General features: G+C 42.3%; 1 protein-coding gene across 1 annotated transcript in view; it reads left to right on the plus strand.

The window, feature by feature from the left end:
* LOC127008187 (nose resistant to fluoxetine protein 6-like) overlaps positions 1 to 14,082 on the plus strand; it is a 37,755-nt gene that overhangs the window by 2,269 nt on the left and 21,404 nt on the right. The window contains exons 2-5 of the mRNA XM_050879875.1: positions 1,332 to 1,540; positions 3,303 to 3,879; positions 8,698 to 8,833; positions 10,077 to 10,183. Of these exons, the coding sequence (XP_050735832.1) occupies positions 1,332 to 1,540; positions 3,303 to 3,879; positions 8,698 to 8,833; positions 10,077 to 10,183 (1,029 nt within the window). The remainder of the gene's footprint in view (positions 1 to 1,331; positions 1,541 to 3,302; positions 3,880 to 8,697; positions 8,834 to 10,076; positions 10,184 to 14,082) is intronic.

Below are 14,082 nucleotides of genomic sequence, written 5' to 3' on the forward strand. Positions count from 1 at the left end.
GCTGATTGGCGTTATCATTGTACAACCTCTGCTGTATCTGGGACGACTGACTGACCTGGGGGGTGGGGGGGGGAGGGGAGGGGACTTATGAGATCACCTGTACTGACGCAAGCAGGTGAGAAGGTGAATGAACTATGAGACACACACACACACACACACACACACACACACACACACACACACACACACACATACATATACATCTCCTCCCCCCACCACACACACACACACACACGCATACACATACATATACCCCCACACACACACACACGTACACTGCCCCCCTCCACACTCACACACACACACACACACACACACACACGTCCTTCCTCTACCCAACCACACACACAAAGATAAGAAACCACTCTCTAGGCTCTTATCAATTCATCCCTATCGGTGTTAATTGACTCATGAGCGAAATTTTTGAGGACGTACACAATGAACGTCAATCACGAATCCGTAAAAAATCGTCCCCCCAAAACACGTGACTTCCATGTGGAGATGATAAACAAAACACCGATCATCACTTATCATGCTTGTCCTGTATTGCCTCGAAGATAAGAAGAGTTAAGTAAGGACACAACAGGAATTAAAGATCATAAAAAGAGCAACAGGGAGGAGAAAAGCAAGGAGCAGGAGAAAAGAAAGAGGTGAGGAGAAAAACAAGTGGGAGGAGAAAGCCAAACGGAAAAGAACAAGAGGGAGGAGAAAAGTAGATGAGAGGAGAAAAACAAGCAGGAGAAAATTAAGAGGGAGGAGAAAAGTAAACGAGAGGAGAAAAACAAGGAGGAGAAAATTAAGAGGGAGGAGAAAAGTAAATGAGAGGAGAAAAACAAGGAGGAGAAAATTAAGAGGGAGGAGAAAAACAAAACGTAGAGGAAAAGCAAGAAGGAGTAGAAAAACAAGGAGAAAATTAAGAGGGAGGTGAAAAACAAAAGGTAGAGGAAAAGCAAGAAGGGGGAGAAAAACAAGGAGAAAATTAAGAAGGAGGAGAAAAACAAGAGGAAGGGAAAGAGGAGGAGGGAGGAGAAAAACAAGAGGGAAGAGCCACTTGCAACACAACGCTGAGGGGGAGGTGAGGGGGGGGGGAGGGGGAGGGGGGAGGGTGTGCTCTATCGGTGTCATGGTCAGCGTTGTCTTATTTTTCCTTTTAATATCAGTCAGTCAAGTCTTGGCCTCGAAAGATTGTAAGCCCTTCTTGACCCTTTCCTTGTCGATAAAGCAAGCACACACACACGCGCACACACACACACACACACACACACACACACACACACACACAGTATCACTCACTCACTCAATCACTCAATCTACTCAATCTACTTCGCCAGGTCACGCAAACGAGGTCACGTCATCAGGTCAAGGTCACTGGACGACTTGGTGACCCCTACGCAGCTGACCTTCCTTGACCTCGCCCACCTGTACCTGCCCGCGATGACCAACGTGAGCCAGGTGTGCCGACGTGACCTCACTGCGCTTTACAATGGCATCGCTCAACTGGACGAAATGATCAAGAACGGAACGATATGGCCCCTGATGAGTAAGTGATGATGATGATGATGAGGAGGAGGAGGAGGAAGAGGAGGAGGAGGAGGAGGAGGAGGAGGAGAAAGAGGAGGAGGATGTAAGAGAAGTTATGTAGATTGGTTTGTTTAGAAGCTTGAAGACAGACAGACAGACAGACAAACACACAGACAGACAGACATACAAACACCCAGACAGACAGACAGACAGACAGACAAACACACAGACAGACAGACAGACATACAGGCAGACATATAGACAGACACACACCCACCCTCCCACACCCACACCCACACCCACCCACACCCACACCCACACACACACACACACACACTCGTCATTAAGTTGAAAGCCTGTCGGTGCAATATTTTCGTGTGTATGGATTTGGAAAGCGTTTCTCTGTGATCACGAAGACTAACACAGCTTTCCTTTCCCTCCTCCCTTCCCTTCCTTCCCTCCTTCCCTCCTTTTCTCCTTCCATCACCTCGTTTTCTCTCTTTATTCTTCTTCTTCTCTCCCTCTCTTCCATCAACTCGACGTATTTTTCTTGCATCCCGTCCTCCTTTCCCTTCGTTTTCTCTGTTTCTCTTTCCTTTCTTCTTTTATTTATTCTCTTTATTTGCATTCGTTTTTTTTTTTTTTCCTCGTTCCTCCTTTTCTTCTGCTCTTAAGTTTTCTCTCAAGCTTTTCATCCTTTTTTCTCTCGTTTCCTTTTCAATGTAACACTTTTTTTTACGTTTTCCCACTCTCTTTTTATTTATTCTCTTTATTTGCATTCGATTTTTTTTTTCCTCGTTCCTCCTTTTCTTCTGCTCTTAAATTTTCTTTCAGTCTTTTCATCCTTTCGTTCTCTCGTTTCCTTTTCAATGTAACACTTTTTTCACGTTTTTTCCACTCTCCCTTTTCATTTATTTCCTCTCTTCTTCTTCCCATCCTTCGTTGTCCTTCACTTCCTCCATTCATTGCTTTCATTCAGTACTTCTTTCTTTGTTTCTCTTCCTTAGCGTATCAATCCATCATCATCATCATTATCGTCATTCTCTTACTCTGCCAAACTTTCCTCAACATCGTAAACTTTCTCCTCTTCCCTCTTTTCTCCTTCCTCTGCTAACTCACCCATATTCTCTCCTTTATTCACTTTCTCTTATTACCCCTCCTTCGCTCCCTCTACATTCTCCTTCTTTCTCCCTTTCTTTCCCTTCGTCTTCTTTTATCTTTCTTCCCCTCTAACCAAAAGAAGCGCTAGAGTGATCCGCAATCTTTATTTAGCATTAGTTAGTCCTCATCTCCCTTATGCAAAATAGATATCAAGTTGTTAGAATCTGTGCAGAGGAGTATGACAAAGATGATTCAAGGGATGAGAAACTTGCCATATGAGAACAGACTTAAACATTTAGGTCTCTAGAAAGGCGAAGGGTGCGAGGCGACATGATTGAAGTTTATAAATGGACGAAGGGCTTTAATAAGGGCAATGTTAATAAGGTTTTGGTGGTAAGAGAGCCGGGTAGGACACGTAGCACTGGGTTCAAGTTAGATAAATTCAGATTCAACAAGAACATAGGCATGAATTGGTTTACTAATAGAGCGGTGGATGAGTGGAACAGGCTTGGCAGTCATGTTGTGAGAGCCAATACAATAGATATGTTGGATAAATTTATGGATAGGGAGGTTAGGTGGGGTTAGGTTTACAGGAGCTGCGTTGTATAAGCCTACCGACCTCTTGCAGACTTCCACCGTTCCCTTCGCCTCTCACACGCCCTTCCTCTCCCTCCCGACAGTGGTGGACTCCTGGGGCAAGTTCTCGGACGGTATGCTGGAGGGGAACTTGCAGCAGCTCGGCTTCTTCTACGAATGCCTCAATGTTAAGGTCTACCAGCCGCCCGAGACCCTTAACGACCCTTTCCACACCATAAACGACCCTTCCTTACCCTTAAATCAAGCTTCCACGCATCAAAACATCCTGCTAAAGCCTCCAAGCGCCCATTCTCAGCCTCATAACTTAATTTCAAGGACTCAAAACCAGGATTCGTATCTTCCTCAGCACCTGGCAAACCTACCCTCAAACTCCCCACTCCGGCATCAACGTCTCCCTCCCAAGGTGTATGAAGCGATAAATCTACCTCACAGGCTTCTTAGAGTTCCCCCTCAGTCTTCCCTCGACCCTCAAGAGCCCCGAAGACCCCCTCGACACGCCCGCCAAGCCCTGAACGTCCCTACCCACCCTCACCACCTACAGCAAGATGGACCACTTGGACGATACACGGATCTCGACGATGAGGACTCCACCGCGACCACCACCTCGTCTCCCCTCCCTCTAGCGGACTTCAGCGGCCAGTACTGCTTGGTGACTTACGCGTGAGTCCAGTTATTAAGTCAGTCAGTCGTTTAATCCTTACGCGTGCATGTATTCGTTTATTCAGTCAGTCAATCAGTCAGTCAGTCAGTCAGTCAATCAGCAGTTTCGATATTTAATGAGTAAGTTATTCAGTCAATCATAACTACTGATGCATTTGTTCATTTATTCAATCAGTCAATCAACCGGTCAGTCAGGAAGTTCGATAGTTAATCATTCAGTTAGTCAGTCAGTCAGTCAGTCATTACTCATGCATTCACTTATATATCCAATCAGTCAATCAATCAGAAAGTCCGATATTTGACCATTCAGTTAGTTAGTCAGTCAGCCAGTCAGTCGTACAGTCATCCTCATCCTCACAACCTTATGTATAAAAAAAAGTACATAAAACTATTAAGCTGACAAGAAAAGTTAGACTCCCATGAATCCAGAAGTGAAAATACAAGAAATAAAAAGCGATTGAAGAAGACAAATAGGAAAAAAAGACAAATAGGAAAAGAAGACAAATGGGAAAATAGGAAAATAGGAAAAGAAGACAAATAGGGAAATAAAGTAAAGACACAGTATGAACCCTGCCGTAAACAACATGGTCCCCCCTGCGCCCCCTCGTGTGTGTAGACCCCCCCGCTGGGAAAGACTTACGACACAGCGCGCGGGTGAGGGAATTAGAAACGGGAAAAATGCCGAGAAAAATGCTCCCTTATCTAGGCAGTTACACGAGGGAAAGGGGAAGTTGCGATACAGCGGCGGAAGTTGTTATCACACACACGGAATGAAACGCCCGAAACCACTACGATGGGCCCATATTCTGAAGGCTTTCGACACCGTAGCACATCTATTTTGAAAGGCTCTCGTAGAAGTTTTAAGTCACTGTGCCAGGTAGAGATGACCAGAGGGAGGAAGAATGCAGTAGGAGGAGGAGGAGGAGGAGGAGGAGGAAGAGGAGGAGGTAGATGTCCGAGTAGAGAAATGAACCAGGAAGAAGGACGAGGAGGAGGAGGAGGAGGAGGAGGAGGAGGAGGAGGAGGAGGTAGATGTCCGAGTAGAGGAATGAAATATGAAGAAGGACGAGGAGGAGGAGGAGGAGGAGGAGGAGGAAGAAGAGGAGGAGATAGATGTCCGAGTAGAGGAATGAAACATGAAGAAGGAGGAGGAGGAGGAGGAGGAACGTTAACGAAGGATTCCCATGGGAGGTTTCATGACCCAGGTTAATCTTCTCTGTGGCCTTGAGAAATACTCGTAATGGGAGATTGATACGTATAAGAATGCGAAACTTGGGGACTTATCTGGGCAACCACTCACTGCTACCTCTGTCCTCCGTAAATCTTCCTTGGGTGGGAAATCCGTGGTCGAGGATGGATGAACATGTGGTCGGCTGGACAAACAGGACTGGCAGAGGGAGGGAAGATGGAGGAGGGGCAAGAGATGTGTGCATGAGGAGGTCTTGAGCTTTTTTTTTTTTTTTTTTTGCGCCCTTGCACTGTCTCCTCTGCTGTAAAAAAAAAAAAAAAAAAAATCGCAATCTTTTACTTTTCCACATTCATCTCCTCCTCTTCTTCATCTTCCTGCCCTTCCTCTTTTCCTTTACGTACTCTCTTCTTCTCGTTCTTCCTCTTGTCTTCTTCCTTGCCTTCGTTCTTCTGTCTTAAGCAGCAAATCAGGTCACCGCTGAGTGGCTTAAAACTACCCACATGCTGTCCTGAAGACCACCCATCAACCCGGACTCTAGAGGAAACCGTCCAAGTGAATCAAGAACGAGTTCCGGGGGGTAGCATGAGCCAAGAGAAGATGGCGTCACTATAAACACCTGCCTGCGCCAATACGGGCTGGGGCAAACTACCATCCATGCCCCTCAAGCAAGCCTACTGTCGCTATAGGCGTAGATGTAAAAAAAAAAAAAAAAAAAAAATATTTCTCAGATTTTGAAGTGACTATATCGAGAGGCTACCTTAAAATCAATGGCCTCTCCTTAAACTTTCCCTTCAGTCAAACTACTACTAACGGTACAATTACGACCATCAATAACAATAAAAAAACAATAACAAGCAGACGCCGTAGAAAGTGATAGGAACGTGGCGCTAGGCCTTCAGTACACCATCCGTCATCATCATCATTATCATCATCGTCATCGTAATCATCACAGGTGTGGGGTGTCAGGTGTGGGATCGACTTCTACTTCTACACACTACTTGGGTTTCCACCTGTCGGAGATTCGCCTGTTATAAATGATCACTTTCCGTCACTCTGTCTCCTCTTTCCCCTACCCCATGTTTGTCGTTCTGCCTCACTGGTTCACGTTAAAACATTATTTGAGTTTTTATTTTCAACTATTTCCTTACTATTTTTTTCATTATCAAGTCTTATATCATTCTTCTTTTCCAGAGACACTTACAAATTGTTACTCTAACTCTATAACTATATATATATTTCCTTCTGCCTCACTGGTTCACGTCAAAACTATTTACTGAGGTTATTCCCAATTATTTTCTTATCTTTTATTATCAATTTTTATACTATTTTTCATTACCATAAACACTTTAGTTATCACACTCTCTAACTCTCCTAATTTCCTCTATGTTTGTCTCTCTGTCTCACTGGTTCACGTCAAAACTATTTACTGAAGTTATTCCCTATTATTTTCTTATCTTTTATCATCAAGTTTTATATTATTTTTCATTACCGTAGACGCTTTTAAGTTATCCCACACTCTAACTCTCCTAATTTCCTCTATGTTTGTCTCTCTGCCTCACTGGTTCACGTCAAAACTATTTACTGAAGTTATTCCTTATTATTTTCTCATCTTTTATTATCAACCTCCATTTTCCTTTAATCACTTCCTTTTTTTTTTTTACGTTTCCCTCCTCTTCTCCCTCTCAACTGCTTTTCTTCTTCTCCTTCTCCTTCCTCTACCCCATCTCCTTATCTGAATTACTTTTTTTATTTCCTCCCCATATTTGTCTTTCTGGCTCACTGATTCGTTTCAAAACTATACTGTTGGAGCTATTTCTCATTATTTTCTTCTTTTATTATCAAGTTTTATATTATTCGTCATTTCAAAATTCGTTTATTTATTGTCACTACGTCTAACTCTCCTTATTTCGTCTAGATTTTTTTTTTCTGGTTCATCGATTCGTTTTAAAACTATAGTATTTAAGTTTTTATTACCTTTTATTTTCTCAACATCTTTTAGCGTCAAATTTTATCTATCTTTCATTATCGGTTGATTTCTCTTCTTCTCCTTCCGTCACTCTCTTTGGCTCACTGACTCATCTAAAGACCTCAACTGTCACTCATAATATCTCTCTATTTTCTTTAACTTAAACTTTCGCGACAAGCTTCATTCACGCGTCTCTTGGGTTAACTTTCTTCACAACTTTTACATTCCCATCTCGTGACGTCTTTCTTAACTTATACACGTCTAAGTCAATATTCCCAGACGCTTCCACCTCTCACATTAACTATTTCCAAAGGCCAAAAGGAGATCAATCGGGTTCTTATGAGTGTGTTTTATAGGTTCAGGGTACAGAAGAAGGGTCAAACTGCCACCAGGGTCATCAAACTACACATGGAAATACACAGATATCCTACGAAAGCCTTGTCAAATATGTGTACTTGAGCGCAAAAATGTTAAAGGATACGGTCCATGGGTGGTTAACGAAGGGCAGCCGTCCACTAATGAGAAGATTATTGGCTACGGTGGTTATTTATATGAGTTGGTGTGATCGTAACAGCGAGGTGAGCACTAATGACTATCTCTCTTTTTATTTTCTCTCTCTCCACCCTCCTTCTCTTATCTTTATCTTCGTATCTTTTATCAATCACTTAATTTTCTCTTGGTTACACGCACTCATTTTGTTACCTCATTGATTGTCTTTCGTTTTCTCCCTTCCTTCCTCCCTCTTTACCTCATCTCCCTGTCTCCTATTCGTTATTTTCTTTTTCTCTTCCTTCCTGTGTCATTCCTCTCGTATCTTCTTTTCTATTTCAAATCTTTTCTTTCTTGCATTTATATCACGTTTACATTCCTTCCCTTCGTTTTCTTTTCGTTTTCCATCCTTATCTTTTCATTTGTGTATATTTGATTATCTTCTTTCTCCTCCTTCTCCTCCTCTTCTTTTTTTATCTTCCGTGACCTACTTTTCCCCTTTCGTTTTTTTTCGTTTTCCATCTTCATCTTTTCATTTGTGTATATTTGATTCTCTTCTTTCTCCTCCTTCTCCTCCTCTTCTTTTTTTCATCTTCCGTGACCTATTTTTTCCCTTTCCTCTTCGTCCTTTTCTTCCCGTTTTTCCTCTTGTATTCTTCCACCTCGTTTTTGTTTTCCCGTCTACCTATAATTTCTCTTCCTCGTCCTCGTCAACCTTCTACTCCTCCTCCTCCTCCTCCTCCACTCCCTTATTTTCTGTGACTTCTATTTCATCCCTATTATCATCTTCATTCTCATTTTCTTCCTGTCTTTCTATTCGTCTTCATTTTTCTTGTCTTCCTTTAATTCATCTTACTCCTCCTCTTCTTTCTCATCTTCCTGAACTTCCTCTTTTCCCTTTCGTACTCTTTTCCTCTCGTTCCTCCTCTTGTTTTCCTCCTTGCCTTCGTTTTTCCATCTTCCTCGTCCTCATCAACCCCCACCTCCTCCTCCTCCTCCTCCTCCTCCTCTTTCTCATCTTCCTGAACTTCCTCTTTTCCCATTTCGATCTCTTTTCTTCTCCTTCTATTTGTTGTCTTCCTCTTCCCCTTCATTTTCCCGTCTTTATGTAATTTATTTTCCTCGTACTCACCAACCTCCTCCTCCCCCCCCCCTCCTCCTCCTCCTCCAACAGCCAGGACGAGGAGGAGACGCTGAAGTTACTAAGGGACGAAAGAACTCCCGCCCTGTCCCTGGCCTTCCCCTTGGCGCTCTCCCTCATGGCCTACGGCACCTGCATCCCCTCCACCTGTACGCCCGAGGAGCTGCAGGTGTGTGTGTGTGTGTGTGTGTGTGTGTGTGTGTGTGTGTGTGTGTGTGTGTTATCGTTACCAATTTTTGTTTTGTTTTATCTATTCTGGTTCTTCTTAGTGTTTGTGTTTGTTTTATTTCTTCAAGGCCTTCCTGTGTGTGTTTGTCTGTTTGTTTGTTTGTTAGTGTTTGTTTGTTCTAATTAGTCATAAGTGTGGTTAGCAGTGTTTTTTTTTTTTTTTAGTATTATTTTGACTTGTATTTACCTTCTTATCTATCTACATTATCTATTTATCAACCTGTCTCTTTTTATGTCTGTCTATCTTTCTATCCATCTATTCATCTATCAATCTGTATCTATTTATTTATCTTTCTATCTACCTACCTACACGTCCATCTATTTATTAACTTCTCTTTGTCTATCTATCTATCTATCTATCTATCTCTTTCTATCTATCCATCTATTAATCTATTTACTTACCTATCTCACTCTTAGTATTTTATCTTTCTTATATTCGCGATGCATTAAAAAGTTATACAAGAAGAAGTTACACAAGAAAAAGAGTTTGCTAAAAGTTTGGAAATGAAACTCTCTCTCTCTCTCTCTCTCTCTCTCTCTCTCTCTCTCTCTCTCTCTCTCTATCTATATCTATCTATCTATCTATCTATCTATCTATCTATCTATCATCTCTCTTCGTCCCCTGAAAAAGAGCGAAACTTCCTAAAATGTCTTCCTCCTTTCAGTCGTTTTCTCTTATTTTTTTTTCTGAACAACAGCAAATGGACGCGCAGTGAAAGACAAGCAGCATTGATAGGTTTCTCCTCCTCCTCCTCCTCCTCCTCCTCCTGCTCTTCTTCTTCTTCTTTCTCCTACTTCTACTTTGCTTTCTTGTCCTCTTTTCTCCCTTCCTCTTTCGCTGGCTAGTTTCTCTTGGATTCTCTTTCTTTATTTTGTTTTCTTCCTTTACTCATCGTTTTCTTCTTTTGCTTCTCTTTTTTAATTCATTTTCTTCTACGCATTATTGCCGTCCTTCTTATCTCTGTATCTTTTTAGTCTTTCATTTTTCTCTATTTTCCTCTTTTTCTTTTCTTCTTTTTCTGAATCATCGTTATTTTTTTATAACAATAGTAATATTAGTACTTTTAGTAAAATAATCATACTATAGTAACAATCGTTATTATTATTATTATTATTATTATTATTTCTTTTTTCATGGCGCCAATCACTATACTGAGTCTTCTCTTGATTCCCCTCCCCTGCAGGAGAGCGTGGAGGCGGTGCTGTCGGAGGAGGGGCTGCGGGTGGCCACGATGGACTGCCAGGTGGAGGGGCGCCGCCACACGCTGGGGGGCGCCGAAATCACCGGCATGTGAGTGTTTTTTTTGGGGCGGGGTGCTTTGTCGAGTCTCTCGGGGGCAGGCCTCGTGTGCCACGCCTTTCACACACAACACACAGCATTTCTTTACTGTGCTCTACACTTTAATGTAACCAATGATGCGCTGTTGTTTGAGTTACGAGACACAGCAGGTAACGAAACTAAGAAAAACAATATTTCACTCTTAAAAATATTAGTTTCATATTACTGTATATTGTAATGAATTGCTTTGACTGAACATTGTAATGAAATTATTGAAAATCAACGCTCCAACTTTTCAAGAAATCTTCGGCAGCCAATGTCTGTTGTGCTCCACTGAAGACAGGAGGAGAGGTTGACACTCATTGCCACACGCTCTTTCTCATGTTCATTCTGGTGGATCCAGTGCGTGTAAACAGTCATCAGTCACCCGTGCCTCGCGGTGCAATCTACATACTACGAGAAATATTTATTTGCTCCGCGAGGAAATACAGGTAACTTTCTCCGCCATAATTTCCTTCGTCTCTCCCGGGAAGGAACTTGCCGACAGGATTTTATTTTTCCTCCAGTTCTTGGGCAGACTTTTAAAAAACTTTCTTTGAAGTCGCTCCGGTGCTCGGCGAGTCTCGCGTGGAATGTTTGAGACTTTTTTCAACTCGTTGCCTCTGAGGGCGGCCAATACTGCTTGAGAAACTTTCGCCACGGCTCATACGTCCTGAGATTCCAAGAGGTTCATCCCGCCTTCGTGCTGCACTGGAAAAAGTTGTGTCCGAGGCTTTGTCAGTTGCAGCGGATATCTTCATCCAGCAGCCGTTCAGCATGAGAAATATATCTAAATCCACTTTTCATTTTTCTTGATTTTTTCATTGACAATCTAACGACAGAGATTTACGGGCGTATTATAAGACATTTCGCCGCCCAAGAACACATATTTGACAAGGCTTTCGTAGGAGTTGTGGGCATTTACAGGAATAGTAGTATGACCCTGGTGGTAGTTTGACCCTTCCTTTGTACCGTGAATCTAAAGAAACTCTCATTTGAACCAGACTGACCCCCTCCTTGGCCTTTAGAAATAGCTGATGTGAGAACCCAAAATGTCTTAGAATATCGACCTTAGACTCTTTCACCAATATGAATGTGATAAAAAATTTCCTGGCCTCATCTATTGTCTTTATTGCTGTAGTCATCTTACAGTCGCTTATCTATATACTTAGCTCCTGTAAAATAAAAACTCAAGAGGGAATCACTCCGTCGGTCGTGTGATGCAAGGGCGCGTCTCCAAGCTCTGTTTCCAGCGTTTCAGCCCGGCAGTGTTGCAACGCGTCGGGTGCAGCGTTGCGCCAGGACCCACAGACAGGCGCGCAGGCCGTGGCAACATTCATCACGTGGAGTGTGTGAGATTTTTCCCCGTCATAGCGATACATTTTGGCGCCTTTTACTGTGCTCTGTTTCTTTGCAATTTCCGAGAGTATTTTCAACAAAGACACAAGTTCGATTTCTCAGGCAATTTCGGCTCTCCAACAAATATTTCCAAACGCCATAAAAAAAGTTTCATCGGGTTCTCGTGGGTGTTTCTTCAAGTTTATGGTGCAGAAGCCGTGGCAGACTATCATTAGGCTCATAAAACTATCCATGGAAAACCCACAGCCTCTACGAAAGCCTTATCAAATGTGTGTGTGTGCGTGTGCATGTGTGTGTGTGTGTGTGTGTGTGTGTGAGCCCCAAAATGTTAGAGAAGATTTGTCGGTTTCTCAAGATTTTTATTTTTCATGTTCATGGTACAGCACCTCTGTCAAACTATCACCAACTTCGTAAAACTGGCCATGGGAAACTTACAACCTCTACGATAGCCTTATTATATCGTAGAAGTGGCCATGGAAAACCAACAACCTCTACGATAGCCTTATTAAATCGTAGAAGTGGTCATGGAAAACCTACAACCTCTACGATAGCATTATTATATCGTAGAAGTGGCCATGGAAAACCTATAACCGCTACGATAGCCTTATTAAATCGTAGAAGTGGCCATGGAAAACCTACAACCTCTACGATAGCCTTATCATATCGTAGAAGTGGCCATGGAAAACCTACAGCCTCTACGATAGCCTTATTAAATCGTAAAAGTGGCCATGGGAAACCTACAACCTCTACGATAGCCTTATTATATCGTAGAAGTGGCCATGGAAAACCAACAACCTCTACGATAGCCTTATTATATCGTAGAAGTGGCCATGGAAAACCTACAACCTCTACGATAGCCTTATTAAATCGTAGAAGTGGCCGTGGAAAACCAACAACCTCTACGATAGCCTTATTAAATCGTAGAAGTGGCCGTGGAAAACCAACAACCTCTACGATAGCCTTATTAAATCGTAGAAGTGGCCGTGGAAAACCAACAACCTCTACGATAGCCTTATTAAATCGTAGAAGTGGCCGTGGAAAACCTACAACCTCTACCATAGCCTTATTATATCGTAGAAGTGGCCATGGAAAACCTACAACCTCTACGATAGCCTTATTAAATCGTAGAAGTGGCCGTGGAAAACCTACAACCTCTACCATAGCCTTATTATATCGTAGAAGTGGCCGTGGAAAACCTACAACCTCTACGATAGCCTTATTATATCGTAGAAGTAGCCATGGAAAACCAACAACCTCTACGATAGCCTTATTATATCGTAGAAGTGGCCATGGAAAACCAACAACCTCTACCATGGCCTTATTAAATCGTAGAAGTGGCCGTGGAAAACCTACAACCTCTACGATAGCCTTATTAAATCGTAGAAGTGGCCATGGAAAACCAACAACCTCTACGATAGCCTTATTATATGTGGGTGTTTGAGCCCCGCAATGTCTAAGAATACGGGACGTTGCCCTATTAGTTAAATTGATACTGTCGCACCTGATTTTTTTAAACGTCGAATTAGTCTTCAGTAACATTAATGCTGCTGATATGTCTTTTTTTACCCGTATTTTTAAGGCGTAGTTAGTTGGATTTGATTTTTTTTATACAACTCTTTTTTTACAGCACAGGAAGCAACTCAAGGGCATCAAAAAGAAAGTGTAGAGAAAAAAGACCGCTAATTGGTTTTTTTTACAACAAAGGAGACAGCTCAAGGGCACACAAAAAAGGAAACAATAATAAAAAAAAAGCCCGCTACTCGCTGCGCCCAAAATAAGAATCGAAAGAGGTGTCCGAAAGAGAAAAGAAAAGGGTGCCCAAAAGATTGAGTTTGTAATACGTCGACTTAAACTCTGCGAAACTCCAACTCTTCTAACTAACACCGTCCCAGAAATGTAATGGAAAAGCCAAACGCGCCACAAACTATTACTAAATACCAATAATACGACGTTAAAAGTATATGGCGTCAGTAACTTCTAACTAATACCGTCCCAGAAATGTAATGGAAAAGCCAAACGCGCCACAAACTATTACTAAATACCAATAATACGACGTTAAAAGTATATGGCGTCAGTGACTCCTAACTAACGCCGTCCCAGAAATGTAATGGTAAAGCCAAACTCGCCACACTATTACTAAATACCAATAATACGACGTTAAAAGTATATGGCGTCAGTGACTCCTAACTAACACCGTCCCAGAAATGTAATGGAAAAGCCAAACGCGCCACAAACTATCACTAAATGCCAATAATACGACGTTAAAAGTATATGGCGTCAGTGACTCCTAACTAACACCATCCCAGAAATGTAATGGAAAAGCCAAACGCGCCACAAACTATTACTAAATACCAATAATACGACGTTAAAAGTATATGGCGTCAGTAACTTCTAACTAACGCCGTCCCAGATACGTAATGGAAAAGCCAAACTCGCCACAAACTATTACTAAATACCAATACGACGTGACTCATCTATCTTGTGGACACTCACACTACAATCTCTTTCATGGC

The sequence above is a fragment of the Eriocheir sinensis genome, chromosome 37 (assembly GCF_024679095.1).
Source record: "Eriocheir sinensis breed Jianghai 21 chromosome 37, ASM2467909v1, whole genome shotgun sequence".
Lineage (NCBI taxonomy): Eukaryota > Metazoa > Arthropoda > Malacostraca > Decapoda > Varunidae > Eriocheir > Eriocheir sinensis.